Below are 23,483 nucleotides of genomic sequence, written 5' to 3' on the forward strand. Positions count from 1 at the left end.
CGCTTGGTTGCGGCTTACAGGCGGCGGAATTGTTCGTTTTTTAGTTTTTGAACCGGGAGTCAGCAGACCTCACTTTGCTGTGTTACTGCACGTTGCATTAATAATTATTGAGCGTTATTTTCGTGTTTTTTTCACTATGGCTGTTTATACCCCTTCCGAAAGAGTTCAACTAATTAAATGGTTTTATGGAGGCAATTCGGCAGTACAATGTAGAGATTTGTTTTCAGTGACATGTGAGAATAGACCAATTCCTTGTGCAAAAATGGTTTTAAATGTGGTTACAAATTTTAAGACATCTTTTTGTCTTCAAGATTGTAATAAATGCCACACAAAACGTCAAGAACCACCTGTTGAAGTGGTCCAGGATATAGAACGGTGGGAAGAAATGGTTTGCAGTACCCTAGAACTTGATTCGACACGGTCCACAAGAAGTGTTGGAGAGGAACTGGGAATGAGCAATGAAACTGTTGCTCGTATCTGGAAAAAATATGGGTACAAATGTTTCAAGTATTCAAAAACTCAGAAAATATTTCCTGAAGACCAGTGGCGAAGAATGGAATTTTGTGAAACCATGATGGAAAAGGCAAATGAAACCGAATATTTTTTAAAAAATATTTTGTTTTCTGATGAATCTTCTTTTCCATTACATGGCAAACACAATCTTACATTATTCGATATTGGTCTCAGGAAAACGAGCACAGAAGTTTTCAGTTTCGTACCCAGTATCCTCAGAAATTGAATGTTTGGGCAGGTATTTTGGGCGACAATGTTATAGGACCATTTTTTATTGATGGCACTTTAAACGCCCAAAAGTACCTTGAGTTGCTGCAAAACCAAGTTCTTCCTGCCATTCAAATCCTACCTGATGTAGACCTGGGATCGGTTTATTTTCAGCAAGATGGCTGTCCTGCTCATAACGCCGCTAGGGTAAAAATATTCTTAACAAATCCTTTTCCTAACCGCCTTATTAGTGGGACTGGTGATATTAAATGGCCTCCTAGATCTCCAGATTGGTCTCCAAATGACTTTTATCTGTGGGGTTACCTTAAGCAAACCATTTACAAGCATGAATTTAGTAGGCCAACAAATTTAGAGGAGTTGCGAAATAAAATGGTCGAAGGTGCCAATTCCATTTTACCTGAAACTCTTTTGGAGGTGCGAAATAGCTTTTACGATAGGTTAAGTTTTTGTTTAGCGAAAGAAGGCGGTTTATTTGAGCCTTTTTTTTGAAAAATGATATGTTGTTAAGTTTGTTTATTAGAGTTTTATTTCTGATTTTTTATTATATTTTTATCAGAGTTAATATTTTATTTTTTTATTAGAATAACGCTTTAATTTTCATTATGCAAAACACAGCATATGGAATATTTGAAGATTACAATTCTATGCAGTTTTTACACATTATCATGTCTGTAAAACCAGCATTAGAATAAATATTTTAAAAATGTCTGGATTTTCGCGTAACATTTTGTCGCCAAACGACGCAGCTCCCACGAAATTCAGAGGTTTACTAATCCCGTCCTCGGGCCGGCCGGGGTGGTGCTCTGTCGCAGGCACTCGTACACGCGCAACGTTGCAAAATTTCGCCTCTATGCGGTTTCCTATAAGTAACGAACGAAAACACGATCTGTATAAGGAAACGCAAAAATGTCCAACCGCTTGTAAACTAAAAAATACATGAATCGTTTCCTCCCGCTGAATCTCGGGTGATATTGACCCGTCTGCTGTGACTATTGTAAGAAGAACAGCGTTCTGTTTCACTTTAGAGATGCATTGTTGCTAAATGCTCATCTTCCTGATAAAGCGCGTTAAATCCATTTCGGGCAAAGTCACGTGCTGATGATTGCTCTTTTTTTTTAAATTTTTGAAAATTTTATTTATCCAGGGTTTCTTTGCTTTCTGTCGCATTGGTTTTTCTTGAAAATTCAAAGTAATAGAGTCGCAAAGAATATTGTATAAAACTTACCACATTTCAGATGAAGAGTCGCAGAATTTAAACATTTGGTCTCAGTTGAACTGTCCTAGATCGTTACAGACATGTTCGAAATTTTCCACCAAGAATTTATTTTGACTAGTGCTCTGTTTTCTATTGTAAGACTTTGTAGAAAATTGAAGTTTTGCATTGATTACACTATCTGATTTTCCAATAGGATCCTCGATTTCAATGTGGCAAACAAGAGCTTCTTCATTTGTTAGTAGTAAGTCGAGGGTCGATGATTCCTGGTTTTGTCTGCATCTGGTTGGTTCAGTGATGAGTTAGAACAAATTACTATTTAATATTAAGTCACTAAAATAGGTTTCAGAATTACGTGGTCCAAGAAATGATGTAAATGACCCTTTTAAACTAGGAACATTAAAGCCACCAACTATTACTAAATTTTCACATGTCCTTGACAAGTTTTGCACGTTTTTCAAAAAGCTTTTTGTTGTTTTTTAAACTGGTATCATTTGCCAGAGGCCAATAAATACACCTAAACGTAAAAGAAATAGCTAGTTTTGTCTGCTATTTTTAATATTAGGGTGTCTATTTTCTCACAAGTAACTTTTGTCAAGAAATATCAATAAAAATTTGATTGCTTACATAGACGCAAACTCCATACCCAGGTTTATTGGTTCTACCTGTTCTAAATATTGTAAACAAACTCGTTGTATTTAGCCTATGAACTGCCTAGGTTTATATACAAGATTTTCCATTGGAAAAAAGATGTATCTATAATTCGTTTTTTGTACTCCTTTTGTTATGACCTTTATGTTAAGGTTATCTTCACCACTAGCATTTTTACATTCAAGTTTATCTCGTAATTTGGTTAAATATTTAAGTTGATTTTAAGTTTTATCATTTGATATTTTGATAGAGCGGGTAAGGTCATTATCCAGTTGTTTATTTTTGTGATGTAGAGTCCATAAAATGAGAGAATATGCCGGTGACGTCAGACTTCGCGCATCTAAGCTGGCTATCGTTAAGCGTAGAAGCGTAGAATTCTAGCAGATAGTTTATGACTAAACAATCAGTGCCGGGGGTGTATTGTGTTAAAATATTATTAAATAAATGGGGTTTAAAATACTGTTAAATAAATTTAAACTTTTCTTTGCTTTATTTATGCGTATGTGGATATAAGTGTTAGCTTTACATACATATATTACTTTAGATACTCAAAATAACGTTTACGATACGTGTTAAAGAAATACATGTTTTTTTTTTTATACTCATTATGATACGAACATTATTTGATATTCATTAATGTAATCATCATTTAAGATTATGTCCTTTGAAATACTTTTGTTTAAAAATCAGTTGAAATCTTAAAATATAAAAAAAAAATATTTAAAACAAAAATTAATTTTTAAAATATGTTTTAAAACATCTATTTCTCTTCTTTCTTCAGCTATTAAAGATATTAAAAATAAAACTCCACATATATATAAATTTTACTGCTCATAAAAACACTACATAATATTATTACGGTATATAATACATATTCATATTATTAAATTAGTCACTATCTGACAAAATGTCCACATTGCTGATAATTGATTCGTCGGAACTCGTTTCCAAATCTTCATCTGATGAGTCAGTGTTTACCGTAAATTTTAGGGAATCTAAAGTTTCATCAAAAAGATTATGATCTTTTATATATTTGTCTTCAATTTTGTCGACATGGTCACAAATGCTTCTCCAATCATCGACAGATACTTCTGCAAATGTTTACCTCGTCAAAGCTTCTACATCTGCTAACTTAAAAGTTGTGTTCCTGCTTGCTACCCAGTTTTTAACAGTGGCCCAGATTTTTTCAATGGGGTTCAATTCTGGGTGGTATGGAGGCAAACGCAAAGTTGAGTGTCCGTGACTTTCCATTAGTTCGTCAAGTTTGCACTTTATCGGATAAAATCTTTTATTTTGAAGAACTATTTCATAAAGTTCCGTTTTTGTCATTTTCTCGTCATGTTCTAAATTATGCTCCTTAAGCCAATCAATTATGAGTTGTTTCTTACTTCCTGAGGTAACATTCTTTTTTACTTGTATATTATGGTATGATGCATTGTCCAAAACTAAGACCGAATTTGGTGGCAAATTCGGAAGTAATTGGGTTTCCACCCATTTCATGAAATTTTCATGATTCATGTCGTCATGGTAATCGCTACTTTTAGAACCTGAAATGTTATAAGTAAGAAATTAATAAGCACAGAATATATATTTTTTATATCTTACCTGAGCGGAATATAAGTAGACCGTCTTTAACAAAACCATTTTTTCCTCCAGCATGAACGATGATTAATCGCTGTCCTTTTGAAATGGGTTTTCGTATACCGCTTAGGCTTTCGTCAAACCAACCTTTGTCAGAAGTATGACTACTGTGTATATAGGTTTCGTCAGTATACACTATATTTCTACCTTGATTTTTAAATTCGGTAATTTGTTTTAAGTATTTTATTCTCTTCAAACGTATGTCATATGATTCCATCAAGGCCTTTCTATTATCATCTGTCTTCTTCCATCTAAAAAACAATGTTTAGAAGTTAGAAATTTATATACATATTAACATCTAACAGGTACATATAATTTTAAAAAACTCATAACCCTAAAAATAAAATTCAAGATAAATAAAGAGACACAGGTAAAATTTTAAAAATGATATTCTAGTTAGGTAGAACATTAAGGAGAAGAATATAATAATATGTCCAATTAAGAGGAAAGAGTGGATTAACCAGGGTCATATCTTTTTTTATCTTACAGGTAACATGCTTATGCATCCTACAGGTGTGTATTTATAAATAAATAAAATTAAAAAAAGATTTGTAACAGGTAGTCAGAAAATTGTAATAGCTATATTATGGGTAGCGCAATTTAGAATTTGAACTTAATTTAAATATTTTTTTAATTTTCTATGTTTTAAGTTTATATAAATGAAAATATCATATGCATATCTTTTCAGTGTTCTTTTTAGTATTTTTTCAATGAACGCTAAGACTAGATAAAAATTGTAATATTACAAACGAATGCAAAATATAAATATGGTTGAACCATACATACCTAAATCCAATGCTCTTTAGTAGTTTTGCTAAGGATGGTATACTCATAGGCTCATGAATAACAGATTGGTCAATGATCTTTTGTAGGATTACTGCTAATAAAAAATAGGATTAAAATTAAAAAAGCACAATAAAGGTAAATACGTACACTTGAGAGTAGGAGGCCTTCTTTTTTCCACTATATAAAAATCATTAACTATGCTCCTAATTTCTTTAAGTTGCGTCGAAGTAATGTCAAGTATACGTGATTTCCTGGGTCTCTTTTTTCTTGGACTGCTGAATGACCAAGAGGGGTTATTTTTTATATTGGCCGACTCCTTCAATATTTTTTCAAAAAATAAATGGGGGGGGGGACTTCAAAGAAAAGCACTGTATATTAATTTTACCAAAGAAATAAAAACTATATCATAAAAAACAGTAATGTAGCTGTTTTGTATACCTAATTTTGTTTTATATTTCATATTTTAAACAGCCACAAAAATATCTATATTGTTATATTAATAATTTATTATGTTAATTATAAGTAAATAATATTTTATTTAAATGTTACATTATTTTAATAATAATTAATTATCTGTGATTTTTTAACCGTTGGATAACTTACCTAAAGCGTTTTAAAGGAATAGTTAATCCTTCTTCTGCCACTTTATGCATAAACTCTGCTACATTGGCAATAACTTCTCTTCCCTGGCTATGTATTATTTGCCCTTTCGTACCTAATTTCTTTGGCGACATCTACAAAACAGTTAAATATTTTACATAGATCTATAAACTAACTAAATGATTTGAATAACCATTCGTTCTTATTTTTACATGTTTTGAAAAAAAAAACAGACAATATGAATAAAATCAAAAATAAAGTTAATGTAAATTCTTTGTTTCTTTGGAGTTGCACTTTTGGTTTATTAATTTGTACTGTAAGATACCTTTTAAAAAAACGACTACATTTTCTTACCTTTAATACGTTAGTAGTAACAAACACACACAAAATAATAGTCTTTAAATTAAAACACACCAAAATTGCAAGAAAAAAGTAGGTAAACACAAATTAGACTGAATTTACACGCACACTCTACACTCTCTGAATAAAGCGGAGAGGTATAACTATTATAACGACTTTATCTTTTTCCTTGTGAAAGAGAGAGATGCATGTATTCACGGTCAAGTAAACCTAATCAGGGAAATATGGGGCCTCCCCTTTATTGATTTTTTGGTTTAAAGTGGGTTTGTGCGCATTTTACGTCACCGGCATATTCTCTCATTTTATGGACTCTAACAGTTTTTTTTATTGTGCTAGCATCAGTAAAGGTAACTTTATAATGTAGCGAGGGCGTCCTCCGGGTTTTGGTTTTGACACTTTTGTCCCAATCTCAAAACGGAAATTGGAGCTGGTATGTGCTCATCTATGACAGTTAATGTTTGATGACCTCCGTAGTATCCTTTTGTTACCGAGTTGTGACGTCACCAAGGGATTCTGGAATCCCTTTGATCAATCCGTTTTTAGATCTATTTATTCTTTCACCTCCTTCGGCGGTAAAGTCTTCCAACGTTTTTAGCTCCAAAACAGCACTTGGAGTCCGCGTTTGAATCTCTAGATGCCTGATTTTAGTGTTAAGTATATCGATTTTGTCTAAGAGTTCAATTTTAAATTTTGTATTTTTTCAATTTTTATTAAGTTTTAATGCTGCGATGACTTCCTCATAGCGGTCAGTTGATCTAAGTTTTTATTACATTCGTTGTAAAGGATTTCCAGTGTTTTGATTTTGGAGGGCGCCCACTGAATCGGATTGGCTCGTCGGTTCGGCACGTTTGGTCCCTTCAGTCGGTAACTAGCGCTCATACAATCGGCAGACGAAGACACGACGACGTTTAAAAGTGGTTCGACTATTCGAGCATATAGAAGTATTGTGACTAAGCTTGCGTTTAAGCGTTTTTAAAAAAAAATGAGCAGTTCCTCAAACTCTGAAGAGGATGTTATGATTTTAGTAGCCTGTACTGAAGTAGAGGCGGTAGAAAAGCGTAGGAGATTTTGGGTGCATGATATTTTTTTGAAAAGAAGAGATTTCAGAGAATATGATCATCTATTTTATGATTTGCTGGCGGACGAAGCCAAGTTTTTCAAATATTTTAGAATGGCTGCATCCAAATTCTATGAATTTTTGGAATTTTTGAAACTAGAGACAAATTTTCGGAAATCGATTCGGCCGGAAGAACGACTGGCACTGACACTCAAGTAAGTTTACATTTTTTTTCGACTTTCAAAAGAAAATCATAATGACAAATATGTATTAAGTGTGGACTAGTTTTTTTTTATGGTTGTCTACCTCTTCAAATTAAAAATAATTTTACAATATGTACCAACAAGTTTTAAAATGTAGTACAAGTATATCTACTAAACACAATATTTAATGCTATAAAAAAAATGTAAATAAGCACTTATCGTTTGCTTTTTGCCTGAATTTTTTATATAAAATATCTTGGAGTTCCGAGCAGCCGTTAGTCGTGACAGGTACGGATTCAGGGTATTTTGCGGATTTTGGTTTATTAATAAATCGCTCACAAAATTTTGAAAGACATAATATAATGGTACAAAGTGAGATTTTCACATAATTGTTACCAACATTTAACCCAAATCTAAAACCAAATTTTATCTTATAGTTTTGTAAAAAATACGAAAATATGTTGAGGGTGATTTTGTATAGTTTCATGCATCAGCCCTCTTAATTTTTTTATATCCCACTATTTAGAAAATAATTTAAAGAGGATGGTTTTATCATTAAGAGAACTGGTTTTTGCGCCATCTTAGAATTATTTTAGCTGAATTGCGCCTCAACGTTGGTATACTGTCAAGTTTTAAAAATTTCTGAACTCTACTTTACGAGATATAGATAGCCGGCATTCGTTGTGGGACACCCTGTATAGAGTCAAATAAAATAAATTATAACATAACATTCCAATGTGCATTTGAAACTATATAAGAAGCTGTTTTTTTTGTGTATTTTTGTAAAAACATAAATTATATTCAAAGCAAGAGTTGTATCTACACCACTTAACACCAAAACGAGAACTTTCACACTCGCACATTTCTCCGACCAAATTGGTCTCCTCAGATAATTAAAACTGAGTTTTAAAACCTCCTGATGATGCCAACTTAATAAACAGTAAATAACGAAAACATCGATTTAAGATATAATAAATGACACTTACCAGAACATCCAGTTGATTTGGATACCTCCTCCTAAGCGTTTTCTTTCCTTAAATTATCATGATAATATGTGTTTTATTTATCATACAATATTCTAAAACTGTGAACAGCTTCGATTAAAATTTCGTTTGACATATTTATCAAATCAATGGTTTTTAAAATTCTTTGAAATATTTCGGCATAATCGAGTCGGCATTGCGTCTATATTGCTTTGTAGTGTGGACGTCCCGATTGGTGCCGGCTGCCGAATCATCATTAGTGCATTGCGTTTGGAACGTAGTAGTGTCGCTTTCCCATCTGCGTATGTTAAAAGTATTTTAAAATCATGAGTGATGACGAAGACCTTGTTTTAGCTGCTGCTGCAGCAATCATAATTGGAGTAGTCGCTAGTGAACGTCGTTGCTTTCGCCCTCGGAGATTTTGGATTCGCCCCAGTATCCTCAATGGTAGAAAGAAGTATAGAGCTAGTGAATTTATGAAAGATTTACTACTTGATGAGGTAGATGAGTTAAATTTTGAGTACAGAAACGACGTGGGATTCAGCAACTTTTTCAGAATGAAAATTTCTGATTTTGAGGTTTTATTGAATATGATTGGACCAAAAATCTCTAATAAAACTACATCCTTCAGGGAAACTATTCCTGCAAGTGAACGCTTTGCAGCCACACTGCGTTTCATTGCGACTGGAGATTCGTACCATTCATTGATGTACACTATGAAGATATCCCCAAGATATGTAAATTTTTGATTTTTCGCTCAACCTCCTGCTTCTCTATACCAAATAAAACAGTAATTTCCGTGAGAGCGTCATGTCTTCGGTTTTTATTTTTGTAATCGGAATTTGAACTGTTCCATAAGGAAGAACGAACACGATACATATCAAGAAAGGCCAACGTTTCTTCGTCAGTCCACGTCATAATTCTAAACTAAAAATAAAAACTCCAAACTCAATACAAAAAATAAGGCACTGTCACCAACTCTAAACATTTAAAAAACAAATAAAATAAATTTGCACGCATGCGACCTTCGTTCGACTGAGACTAAAGCCGCCCGGCATGTACACACTTGTGGATTTTGATTTCATTCGGTTCGGTTTTCTTTGAAGGAGACCGACTTTAGTCGGGTTGAATTCGGCATGATTCGGGACGGCTTTCGGTAAGTCGGCAAGGCCGACCGGTACGTCTACACTAATTCGGTTTTGTCGATCGGCATAAGCCGAATGATGCCGATTGGCATAGTGTAGACGCGCCTTAAAGCACATCTGGCCGATTGTACCGACCGTGCCGAGACGGTCGATGCCGATTCAGTGGGCGCCGTCGTGCTTAAGGCGCGAGTGGTCATCCGCAGAGAGGTTTGTATATACGACATGCCGATCCGCCTTGCAGCTATCAAACTAAATTGACTGAATGCGTGCCGTGGATCGAGCACCGGCTGTAGATAGTTTGCAGTTTGCACATATCCTCGCCCTAGAAAAACGGTGGCTGCTTGTTTACGGTGATAATGAAAACAATAATTTACTTACAGATTTTGTTTTTCTTTTTATAGTAACATGATACCTAAACACCAATATTTTTGCACATATCAACTATACACAATTCACACTATCGAATAGTCTAAAAACATTTATATGTTTCCAGCACTTAACTTGAAAGCTAAGTAAATTTGTAGTAAGAGCAAAATATACGTCCTATACTTGTAAGCCGGTCCTTAGAGATATTAAATTTTCTGTTAAGAATGACTCTGATTCCTTGTTGAAAAAGTTTAAAAGAATTGTTTAAAAAAATAAAATATTAACTTCCTTTTTTGTTCATATTTGAATCTACTTGTTTAATTCACAAGCATGTATTAGTAATTCCATAAAGGCCATCTTACAAGTACTACTTAGGAACAAGGAGAATAATCTTCATCTTCCAATCCCACGACCAGAGTTACTTAAAAGCTATATAGTGACCGCCTAAAGTTCCGCATAAATTCTATAAAAATTAGACATAATTTTTTGAGAAAACGCTGGTACCGGTCGATTTTTATTTTAAGTTGCGCATTATTTTACATAAATTTTTGTATACAGGGTGGAACAAAAAAAAGATATGACGTCATTGGTCATTTTTTTAAATTGAATGCTATATTTTTTATTGCATTTATGAAATACAGGCGAAATTCCAAGCAAGTTTCGTAAAAAACACCTTATCTCAAAACTCAACTGTTTCAGAAATTTTTACATTTAACCAACAAGAAAGCAAGTAAGTACGTCTATTTACAAATTAAGATAAAATGGAGGATAAAATGTTATAAACTGTAAAAACTCTTATTAATGTATCAAGTGTTCAAACTGATCCCATTTACTTCTTGGCAGAAAGCAAGACGGTTTACAAAGTCATGTAAAACACTATCAATTATTTCGGGTGATATACGTCTAATTTTATATCTAATTCTATTTTTCAAATCTTCTACGTTGTTTGAATAAAGTTTTTCTCAATATAAACTTTACTTTTCAGGTACCCCCATAGAAAAATAGTCTCAGGGATTTAAGTCTGGTGACCTGGCCGGCCACTCTATTGGCCCTCTTCGTCCTGGGAACACTGTATCCAAGTAATTACGGACATCTCGAAAGAAATGTGGCGGTGCGCTATCTTGCTGAAACCACAAATTATCTGTCGAAACAGCAGGGTCTTATTTGTCTGGTTATAGGGCAGGCAAAGCAGAGATAAGATCTTCTTGAAGAAAATTTAAATAGCGTTGTCCTTTTAAGTTTTCTTCGAAAAAGTATGGCCCTATTACTTTATGTTCCATGATTCCAGCCCAAACATTAATAGATTTACGGTACTCTGTATGAGCCTCAGTTGCCCAGTGTAGATTTGACATTGACCAGTATCGATAATTTTGCCGATTTACGACAAAGTTTAAACAAAAAGTTGCTTCATCCGAAAACAAAACTCGTAACACAAACTGACGGTTATTATTGCAAATATTCATCATTTGCTCCCAAAATTGGTTTCTTCGATTAGGATCGTCTTCATTTAATTTGTGTATTAGTATAATTCTATAATGGTGGTATTCATTTACTTTTAAGATGCGTCTTACTGACGTTCCGGTTGTATTATTATCAACTGAAATTTGTGAAGTTGCATTGTTTGGATTTTCTTCAAAGGAGAGCAGAACGTTTAATTTTGTTTCTTCAGAAATTTTTGGTAGACCTAATCTTGGCAAATCCCTAACATGACCTGAAGTTATGAATTTGTGCTCTATTCTACTAACTGTTGACTGAGAAATAGGATGGTTTGGGTATTTGGCATTAAACAGTTCACTTACGTTTTTTGGCGTGCGCACTCGATCCCCGTACCCTAGCATCATCAAAATTTCAGTTCGTTGGGTTTCCGTTAAATTAGCCATAATTTATTCTGATAGAAACTATTAATTTTTGAACTGACAGTGACATTCGAAAATGGAGATTCTTTACAGGTGCAACCATGGAAATAGAAACAATTGGCAGTGTTTATAACATTATTTTTATCCTTGACTTTACCTTAATTTGTAAATAGACGTACTTATTTGTTTTCTTATTATTTAAATGTAAATATTTCGGAAACAGTTGAGTTTGAGATAAGGTGTGTTATACGAAACTTGGAAGCTTGGAATTTCGTCTATATTTCATAAATGCAATAAAAAATATAGCATTCCATTTAAAAAAATGATGAAATCATATCTTTTTTTTTTGTTCCACCCTGTATACAAAAATTCATGTGAAATAATGCGCAACTTAAAATAAAAATCGACGGTCAATTCCGTGCAAAAGATTGTACAATCATTTTTTTTCGCATCTCGCTTTGAAATATTACTTGCTGGAGAATGTCATTATATGCGGTGAACCACTTTTTTATTTAATAACTTTAATAAATGTTATAAATATTCTTTTATTCAAACTTTTTCCTTCCTCTCTTACGACTATGTACTAAAATTATATTTTGTATTTCATTGATTTATAGTATGTTTTTATGTTTATGTGTATTCTGTATTGTGTTTTCGTTTGTTTTTTATATGTGTTTTTTAAAATATCTTACTAGCTTTCTTTACGAATTTTTTTTTTGACAATAAAGCAGATTATTTGTTTAGGATTTTACCACTTAATAAAATGAATATTAATTACATTGTTTAGCCTATTTACATCTTTCTTTTGTACCACTAATTAATTCTATAATTACAGGAAACGTTCTTTTTGACTTCAACCTGGGTATTAATCGGAACATTTTTCCTTTGTGCCAATGACATACTGAACTTCGCCCTAATAATGTATCCTTCAGGTCAACTAGAAATGCTGCATAATATTCTTAGAGACTTTAAACACTATAAAGAAAATATCATGAAGCATAACCCAAGTATTGGAGATAAAAAGGCATCATTCTTTTTATTAAAGAAGTGTATTGAAATGCATAAGGAGATTATAAAGTAAATATTGTAACAAATGGTAGTAGTACTCAAATTATACAATTTACTCAACTAGCTTAAAAGTTTTCGCACACTTTTTTGTTTTAAAATTTTAGACGCATGATAATGTACTTTTATTTATAGATTTTATTATTAAATAAAATGACTTAGGCTTAAAGATCACGGTTTCGATTGCGAAAAATAATTTTCTTCGTTAATACACACAAAGTGTACGTATTTGAAAATTTACAATGACTATTATTAACAGCTTAAATAATACGCCCGTGTCAAATTAATTGTTCTGATATATTTTCGAGATAACGAGTCACAAATTTACGTAGTCCTGAAAACTTTTTCAATAAGAGACATCGTTTAGTTTAAATACCGATAACGTTTATCTTGAATCAAGGGCGTACCCATGATTTCAGCAGCAGGGCAGCTCATACCTGTTTCGAGAAGATGGTCGGTCAGTTATATTAAAACAAAAAATCATGTAAATTGACTTTTATTAATTAGATTGACATAAAAGAAAATATTATATATACAATAATCATAATATATATGTATATTAATTTAACAATAATCTTCTCGGATTTGCCGAAGATTTGTCTATGACAGTCTTTTCAATAAACTAGCTGCTTTTTTTTTAAAATAATTGCAATGTATGCTTATCAGACATAAACGTGTAAGCCTTTCTTCACCCATGGTGCTTCTTAGCCACGTTTTAACTTTTCGCAGTATACTGAAAGACCATTCTACGGTCGCCGTAGTGGATGGGATAGTGCTTAAAATAATCAATGCCTTTCTGACAGTAGGGTAAAAAATGTTGGCTGCGTTGAACAGATCAACTACTTCTCAACTCCCTCAATTGATTATCTGATAAAGCCATCTTCACCCATAAATTATGCCAAAGGTTCAATTCTCCGTTGATATCCAGATTATAAAATTCTTGGAATGATTCTGCGTTCTTGTGTAAGTCTGTAATGCTGGTTTTGGTCTTGGTCATATACAAGGGATATTACTTAAAGCAAACGCCGGAGTATTTTCTTGGGAGAATCGAATATTCAATGATGAAATGAGTGAATTAATGTATGGTATTATCAGGGAACGCCGCCAAAATTCGTTATCATTGTCTGATGGCGGATTACTTCTATGTGTTTGCTTGTGAGCAAGACGTGGAACCGAAATATTTATGTTCAAACCTATTGCAACAGCTCGCGCTTTTTGAAGCATTTCATTACTTATTCTATCAGGAAACTCGCGGTCATTTCTGGGAATGTCCTTGATATTTTTGATGTTTTCCCCCACCGAGATCATGTCAATCGATTTCGCTTGCAGTGCAGTTAGCGCACCACTGGTTCTAAAACTGCTGAATATTTGGCTATTATCTGTAGAGAAATAATAAACACTGGTTTTGTAAAGACAGAATGCGACTGATATGCAGGATTTCTAGTGGCATAATTCCCTTGACGGATAACGTTTCTAGAGATTCCACAAGCTCTGGGAAATTTTGAGAAAAGTCTTGGATCGATTAATATTTTTCGGACCATCTCGTCTCACACAATCCAAGTTTGATAAGTTTGTTAATATCCAACAATGATAAGTTTGGAGCGTAGTTTCGACATATAGTCGATTCTCTGAAAAACGTTATAACATCCTTTACAGTGGCGACAGTATTTCTAATTGCTGGTACTGCGTTTGCATCATTCACACAAGGTTGAGTTTGTGACTTGAACAATGAAAATATAAAGCACGAGGATATTTTTTTCTCAAAATGGCTTGTACGCCACCCTCTTTCTCTGCCATTGTAGAACAGCCATCGAATCCACACCCTACGCAATCTTCGGTTGGGAGGCCAGAACTTATCAAAAAATTGTCAATTGCTTCGGCAATTACTGAAGCATTTTGTGCTTTTAGCTCAACGAAACAAATTCTTCAAATTCTTCTCTGATTTTCCTTCTGCTTTCGTCATAGAATCGTACGCCTATTGACAGCTGTTCTTTTTTCAGCTACGTCTGCTATTTTATCAGCTAAAACTGCGTAAGCTATGGTCTTCTGAACCTCACTTATTATATTCTTCTTAATAATTTCGCCACATAAATTTATCAATTCGTTTTGTATTTTTGGCGATGTATGGCGAAACTGCATTGCGACGGCACTTTTCCAGATGACTCTTTAATTTGTCATCCCCTGAATTGATTCTCAACTTCAATAAATCTAATAAAACACCCTCATCTGTTTGTTCTCCCCTAAGAGGCATATCATGTGTACCGTAAAATTTAATACAAGAAATATTTGATGAAAATATTTCTCTGTTTTTATCTATTGCTTTTTGGCATCCACTTTACAGTTGAACGTCTACAGGAACATTTTCAAGAAAATTTTTTGCAGCATTTGTCGCTGTTAGATGAAGGTTGGTCGTTGCATGCTTTCGGCAGTCTTCATGCATATTTTTGAACTTTATATATGGCCTGACTAAAATTCTTCTTACAGTGCTGATGGGCGGAGGAAACAAAACACAATGCTTACAAAGAGCACCTTTTAGTCGCTTGGAATATACTAGCCATGGTGCACCAACTGATCCAACCAAGCATGATTAAATTTTCTATTCAAATGGCAATTCATCACTTTCGAAATCGTAATTTCTGGGCGGGATCCAAGGATTTTGTAACAACTCCCTCTTCTTTTCCATCGATAGCTGGGTAGCCAACCCAACATAACGACCCAGATCATTTTCATGATAGCCATCGTCCACTATAATTTCAGGATAGACGTTGATGTTTTAAGTTTGTTGGGACGTCGACGGAGAAAAACAGTCGGTAACAGACGCTTGTTAGCGAATGTTAGCATCCAATGATCTTGGCATTACATGAGTAGTTTTATCATGGTTGTCAATTTGATCGCTGCCGCTTCCACTGCTACTTTCACGACCTTTTTTTTGCGTGCTGTCCCTAAAAAATTGATACACAATATTACTCTTACGGTGTTTAGGCATAGGACAAAAATACGGAAAATAAAGATCAAAATACCTATAATAACATCACATTTAAATATCATTTACTTCAAACTTCCGGTCAGTAAAAGTAAAATTGCGATATTCAAAATTAGTTAACTTTGTGGTTTGAATAAAGAAATCAAATAATCATATTAGGTTTTGTTTTGTTTTGACTCACCTCTTTCAGAGAATTTTCTCATATCCAATCGATAGAGTAATATTTCCAGTTTCCAATTGTTGCCCAGTAAACGTAAATTAAATCTCATGTCGCCGTAACTAAACTATAAAATACTATGGCGCATGAAATATTCGCTCGTATTAAGCTCCGAACTAAATTTAATTGTATTTTTTGTCTCGTAGTCTCTGAATTGCCTTGATCTGCCTCACAATCCCTCTTATACATTCAAATATTCCTGCTCCCGAAATACCTAGAAAATACTCGACTCTCGACTCTATTTCCGTCATTGTTTCATTGCCTTTCCTTCCGAGCTAGAACGTTCTTCGTGGTATTGCTATTCAATAGAAGATGTTGCTTTTGACCGTATAAATTGATGCTATTTCAGATTTCTCTTATTCTCTTTACCGGAGAAAGTACTGTCGTCCGTAACTAGATAGCGCTAGATGTTGTTTTCTCCCAATTATATTCGGCCTTAATCCCAGATGGCTCTGATTGTCGTCGGGAGCGGAAACTACGAGATGCGACGGTTTCGCGGTAAATTTAAATTATATTGAGTCGCTAACAGAATACTATATCGAACGTTGTAGAATAATTAATTATAGATAAAAAAATATTAAATCAAAATATCTGACTGAAAATATAATTTGTTCTAACACTTCATTTTGCGCAGAGTAGGTAACACGTTTTTAATTCCCACTTGCCAGGAAAATTGACGTTTATTTTATCTTCTAGGGGGGAGGGGGCAACTGTCCCTATCTGGGTACGCCCCTGTCTTAATGTTTAACTATTTTAGAGTTGTTGAAGTTCAGTATTGTTAAAATCTATGTCTCTTCAAATTTTGGATTGCATTCCATAGGATTTAGACTTAAATCATCGACATGTGGCATGCGTAAACTAGGATGACATTCTATTGTAAAATTAAATTCTTGCATTACCATTAACGTCCAATTCTAGGAATAAGATCTCTCTTGGTCATAGTCAGTCGAAGAGCATTGCAATCAGTCACACCTTTAAAAAGATCTTGAACAATGTCACGAACTAAGTCTCGCTCATTTATTAAATGATAGTCATGAAGGTCTGTACGTTACATAATGATGTTATTATTCGTATGATATAGACCTACTCGAGCGCTTGCGTGCGAAATATTCGTATAAACCGAAAATAAGGATAGTCGATTTTCCGTGCACATACACATTATTTTTTACACCACTTGGGTTCGAAAGCGAACGAATTTGCAAACGAATCATACAAGAATTAGTTCCGACGCGTGTGTGAGACACGGTTTTTTCATTAATTTTTTATTAAAACTTACCAATTTCTATTAAAACAAATGTTTAATGCTATACCTTAGTACGGTTTAGAGATACAACCGTTGATTATTACTATAATAAGGCTCTCAGACAATAGTACAAAATACAAGGAACAAAATTGAGTATTTCAGCACTTTTCACTTCGCATGCATAGATTTCTTTAATTTTTGAGTTGAATTTTTATACATGCAAAAATACTAGATATAATAGTTGTTGATTTACTTGTCAGTAAAAATATTTACTGGCAAAGAAATTATTAGACTTACTTTTTTAGGTACGTCGATGATTTTAATGATAGTATGAGCATTTTTATGGTTTTTGATTTCTTACAAACTTCCTTACAGCTAGCCTCGGCAACTAGTCAACTCGTAGTGGTAAGTACTTATACAATATTTATTATAAAACAAAAACGTCTTTAAAAGTTGGTTTGTTAATATACATTTTCATAATAAAAGAGAAATATTATTATTAAAACATATATCAATAATAAAAAATGTGATGTATGTGTAAAACGAACATTAAAAGTTCTTTTTATTTACTGAAAAATCCAGAAAGGCGGATCCAAGAGAGGATCTAGACTTATTAATACTATTATGACTCCTGGATACAATGGCATATATTTTTATACCCTTTTAGACGCTCGTAAAATAACTTTTCATGGCTCGTGTTTTTTGTTAACATTGATATACTATGATACATTGATATATATATATATTTTTTTTTTTATGGTAAACACAAGCACAAGAGGAAAGTCCTATGTCACTCTTGAAGTAGTGCTTGCGCGAAGATATTTGTGGGCATTTATCTTGAATCGCTGCAGGTTGTATGCGTCGGGAAATATGTGAGGTGGAAGCCCGTTCCACAAAGAAGATGTTCTCCAGATGAATGAGTCCCGATACAGCGACGTCCTTGGGGTAGGCAGGTGGACTCGATGTTGATGAGCCGCAACTGCTAGACGCGTCCTTCTTGCCGGAACAGCCCTGGGTGGGATCAGGCCTGCCAGCTCAGAGGAGCACTTACCGTGATAATAACGGTAAAATAAACAGAGATCAGCCACCTTTCTCCTGTGCTCCAGACTATTTGTCAGTTCTGGTTTGTCGATAAGACGAATAGCTCTCTTCTGTATAGAATCTAGCAGCTTTAAACTATGCTTGGGTGCAGAGCTCCAGACATGCGAGCAATACTCGAGGGAAGGGCGTATTTGAGCCTTATAAAGATTCAGCAGTTGTTCTGGTGTATACAGTTTTTTTGTTTTGAAAAGCACTCCCAGTTTTTTGGAAGCTGCCCTGGTGGTGATCTCTGCAACGTGGTCATGCCAGGACACACTGTTGGTGACTTCGACTCCTAGAAGATGTAAAGATGATTTCATTGGCAATGTTTTCCCTGCCATAACCAGCTCCGGGCCACCAAGGTTAGTCTTCATCGTAAATACTGCAGCCTGATATATAGTCGCCTTCGCTCTTATCGTGTGGGTTCAAAGGTCACCACGTAATATGAATCAAATTAAAAAATCAGTGGCTGCCAAAATGTTATTTCCTTGAGAGTTTGACAATACATTGAACGCCGTCATGTGACATATTAAAGCCGCGTATACACCTTAGATCATAATTACGATCATAACTGACGTGATGCCTTTAACGCCGTAAAAATGTCTACGGAATACTACGTATCCGAGATTCGACATGTAAAACATACGTTGGTTATTTCCTTTCATGACGTGAAAAAGCCCATAAGTATAAAGCCCGTTGGGTATACGCCTCATCGGTATATGCCTAGAATCTCCGATATTCTGCTAAGTTGCCAGACAATTTTTCAAAAAAGAAAAGTAAATATTAACTTTTCTTTTTTAAAAAATTGTCCGAAATAGACGGAATTCTCAATAACAATTTTTCTTTACACAATAATATCTAAATCTAAGCATTTTATATTTTTTTATGAGAGCAAAAATGCCTCCCTAGCCTTTCATTAAAATTTTACATATTTCATTTAAAAATGGTTGTTAGCATAAAATACTAATTTGTCGATTTCAGGGCACAGCGTCTAATTTTTAACGATTATTTGACCTTGTCTTCTTCTTTGCTTATGTGTGATTGTGTTTTTTTGTAATAATTATTGGGAAACTATACATTTTGGTATAATGACAAACAATTAATTTGTATTGTGTGTGATGCAGTGCAGTCAGAGACCAGAAAAGTACTTTCTTTGTTTAAAGGCAAGTTCATGTTACAATCTCACTTTTAAAATGTCATTTTAATTTTATAATTTATTATTTGTCGTTCGACCCAATCTATACGTTGATGCACAGAAAATTAAAAAAGTTGTGTTATCTTTTCTTTTATATCAGTTAAAAGTAAAAAAAAGATAAAAAATAACTAAAAAAACTGGTGAATGCGGTGGGCATTTCTATCTCCCAGCGCATTCACCAATTCTTTTATTTAATTTTGTTTAAAAAGATAAATACGAGGGGAGCTACTACAGTTCTTTAAAATGTCGTTTTCTTATGAATATTTATTTATTTACACATTAGAAGGTAAAAAAAGATTGAAACTAACTATTAAAAAAATGGAGAATACGCCGGGCATATCTATCTCCCAGCGCATTCACCAATCTATTTACTTAGCTTTGTTTAAAAAAAAAATTTTTTACTTTTTAATCATACCTAAATAATAAACGAAATGCAAAGAGAAAACTAATTATTTTAATAACGAAAAAGAAAATAAGGGATTGCTTAGAATGTACAAGAAGAAGTAGCTAAAGCGCTTAAGCAGGAAACAAAGTGTAAAAGGAAGAAGCCGAAGACTGAAGATTTAAGTGAATGTGTAAAAATGAAGTAACAAATTTGACTAAAAAAAGAAACTAATTATAATTATCATTATCACTAACAGAGTCGGAAAACTCTTCGTCATTTTCCGAATCTTCTTCAAATGGAACAATGATCAATGGTTTAACTTGGATATCGAGTACTTTTTCTCTCTTCCACCAGGTTCTAATAATGTTTTCAGTGTGATCCACTGATTTTCGCCAATACTCCTTTGTGATGTGATTCAATGCCTCATTCCAAACAGCTTCAACCTGGTCAGATCTAAGCCCAGCACCCACATGCTTCTCATAATAAGATTTTGACCCTGCCCATATAAGCTCAATGGCATTAAACTGACAATGGTATGGTGGCAATCTTAAAACTTCATGGCCATATTCACGTACTATTTCGTCAACAGCATATACTTTTGGTCTTTTTAGCAATTTTGCAATTGAAAGAAGTTTGGATCTTAGCATATATGGCAAGAGATTCTGGAATAAGGTTTTCTTTTACTAACCATTCATAAATTTCGCTTTTTTTCCAACTTCCATTTGGTTGTTTATTTAAAATGCTTGAATGATATGACGCATTGTCTAATACTATTAAGGAAGGTTCTTGCAAGTTCGGTATTAACTGTTCCTTTAACCATTTTTTAAATATTTCGCAATTCATATTGTCATGATAATCCATACTTTTAGACTTAGAAGAAAAATTTAAACTTGCACCTGGAACGAATCCCGTTGAAGACCCGGCATGTAAAATAATAAATCGTTTTCCCTGACCACATCCTTTTTTTCTTTTGACGCTTTTCACAGATTCATCTTGCCAAGATTTTATTCCACTCCCGTTTGAAAATATCTAAGTTTCATTTAAGAATACCACTTTCCTTAACTTTGATTTTTCATTTTCTGTATATTGTCTTAAAAATCCTATTCGTTGGCTCACAATATTTGGTAGTTCACACAAATATCTTCTATTGCAGTCTTTTTTATAGCGAAAACCTATGCTTTTAATTAATTTTGATAAAGCTGAAAGTTCTAATTTCCAACAATCAGAAATGGCAGCGTTATATTTGTTTTTAGCCTATATAGTTCATAAATCCTATCCCTTACTTCCATTTTTACACATTCAATTAAATCTTCAGTTTTCGACTTCTTCCTTTTACACTTTTTTTCCTTCTTGGGAATAAGGTTGTTCTTGTTTTCATATACAACTTTTTGCACCATTCTTAAACTAATTCCAAGCGCTTTAGCTACTTCTTCTTGTACATTCTTAGGCAACCCTTTATTTTCTTTTTCGTTCTCGAAGTAATTAATAACATTAAGTACCATTTTTTGGCTTGAGAATTTAGAAATCCACAAAAAGGCTTTTTCTTTTCCATAATTTGAAATTAAAATTATCTTGTGACAAATAATGTCATCCGTCAATCGAAACGAGACAGGCATGTTTGTTATGAAAGTAATTGTTTTAGAACCACTGACATTTATCATTTTATCTTCTTTTGATACCTTGACGCTGCATATATCTGTTTCGTTTATCTGACGCGTTGTAGTTAAAAAACGTTGTTGCGCAAATTGAAATGAAACGTAACTACAAAAGTTTGTCGTTGATAATCCGATACACCCGCACGATAAAAGCAATTTTGACTATACTATACAGTGTGGCCCAAATTGGGTGTACATGTATGGGTATCTTGGAAACTATAAGAGATAGAAAATTGGTTAAATAGGGAAAGTTGTAGGCCATTTAGTTACCAATTAAGTGTCGCTTTCCGAACGATTTTATCTTTTTCCGATTTTGAAATATTTGGAAAAAATCAAAAAGTTGCATTTTTGAAAAAGAGCTATATTTTTTAAATTTCAACGTATTTTTAAAATCTGTAAAAACATTATTAGGACAATTTTTTAAGGACAACGCATACCTGAATTCAGTTTTTGTTTTCGACGTTTCGGTTTTGAGATTTCATCCTCAACTTCTTTTTTTCTTATGGCGGCCATTTTGTTTTTTTGCTAAATTAAAAAGATCTTTTTTTTCCTTTAAAATTATGTATAACACTTTATGAAAATATTTTATGTTTACGTCAAAACATTAAATAGTTTATTTTTCGCGGGTTTGGCCACGAATGCGGAGGCCATGACTACGGAGGCAATTTGTCGTATAAACAATTATTATTGTTTAATAATTTAGCGTCATTTACTGACAATTTTGCAAAATATTATTTATTTGATTTAACTTTTTATCTTGTTTAGTAGTTTTTATCTTGTTCATTTCATGTTTCTTATTCTTGTTAGTGTTAAATAGTTTTTTCGTATTTAGTTCTTTTCGTTTGTTTTTAGTGAGTTTTGTCTAAAATTGTAATTTCCAAAAATCGCCATGCGATATACCAGTGAAGAAAAATTTGACATATGGGAATGTTATATTACATGTAATAGGAATGCAAATCTTGCAGTCGCCAGATACTTGGAACTGTATCCTGAGAGACAACTGCCAGGTCCAAGACTATTCGCTATGCTTGTCATGAACCTTAGAACTCATGAAAGTTTTGAAATACCAACGCCAGCAAATTATCAAAGGGACAATGAAGCTCGCGATGAAAACATTTTAGACCATTTTAATGCGAACCCAAAAACATTGACTCCAAAAGCTGCAACTGATATGAACATACCAAGGACTACCATTCAAAGAGTCCTTGAAAAAAATATCGTCCATAAAAGCCTACTTTTGTTCAACGTTTAATGGATATCAACTACCCAAGACGATTAGACCTTTCAAACTGGTTTGTAAGGCAATGTCAAGAAATACCTTATTTCAGCAGGAAAATTATTTAGACCGACGAGACGTTTTTTAGCAGCTGCGGAGTATTCAACAGGCATAATCGTCATTTTTGGGCTAGTGAAAATCCTCATGAAGTGGCTGAACGTAGGCTACAAGTAACATTTGAATTTAATGTATGGTGTGATATGTATGGTAAGTTAATTACCCACTCCACAAAATTATTTTTAAGTAAAATGCTATAATTGTTTTTAGATAATCACCTTATTGGGCCCTTTATTTATCACCAAATATTGACAGGTCAAAGATATTTAAATCTTTTGGAAGCGCAGATATTACCTACCGTGAAAGCTATAATACCTGAAGAACAAATACGGAGTGAAGTGTGGTTTCAACAAGACGAGTGTCCCGCACATAATACTCGGGACGTTTAAAACTTGTTAACGCAAGCATTTAACAATAAACTTATCAAGAACCGCGGTGCTGTAAATTGGCCAGATAGGTCTCCAGATATTACACCCTTGAATTTTTTTCTTTGGGGATATGTTACAAATGAAGTTTACGAGTTTAAACCACCTGCAACTCTCGAACAACTAGAGGACAGGGTTCAGACTGTCTTAAATAATATAAATAAAAGCACCCTGCACAAGGTAACTAGAAGTGTTTTAAAGAAATGTAAAAAATGTTTTAACAAAAATGGCCGTCATTTTGAATAGTTTCATTTAATATTATTGTTACAAATAGTTATTTATTTTATTTAGAAATTACGT

The 23,483-nt window shown here is 33.5% G+C and overlaps 1 protein-coding gene across 1 annotated transcript in view; it reads left to right on the top strand.

The window, feature by feature from the left end:
- The window catches only part of LOC126745319 (odorant receptor 30a-like), a 76,979-nt gene that overhangs the window by 22,336 nt on the left and 31,160 nt on the right, over positions 1-23,483 (top strand). Inside the window, exons 4-5 of the mRNA XM_050453089.1 lie at positions 12,438-12,679; positions 17,416-17,515. Coding sequence (XP_050309046.1) covers positions 12,438-12,679; positions 17,416-17,515 — 342 coding nt within the window. The remainder of the gene's footprint in view (positions 1-12,437; positions 12,680-17,415; positions 17,516-23,483) is intronic.

This window comes from Anthonomus grandis, chromosome 15, assembly GCF_022605725.1.
Source record: "Anthonomus grandis grandis chromosome 15, icAntGran1.3, whole genome shotgun sequence".
Lineage (NCBI taxonomy): Eukaryota > Metazoa > Arthropoda > Insecta > Coleoptera > Curculionidae > Anthonomus > Anthonomus grandis.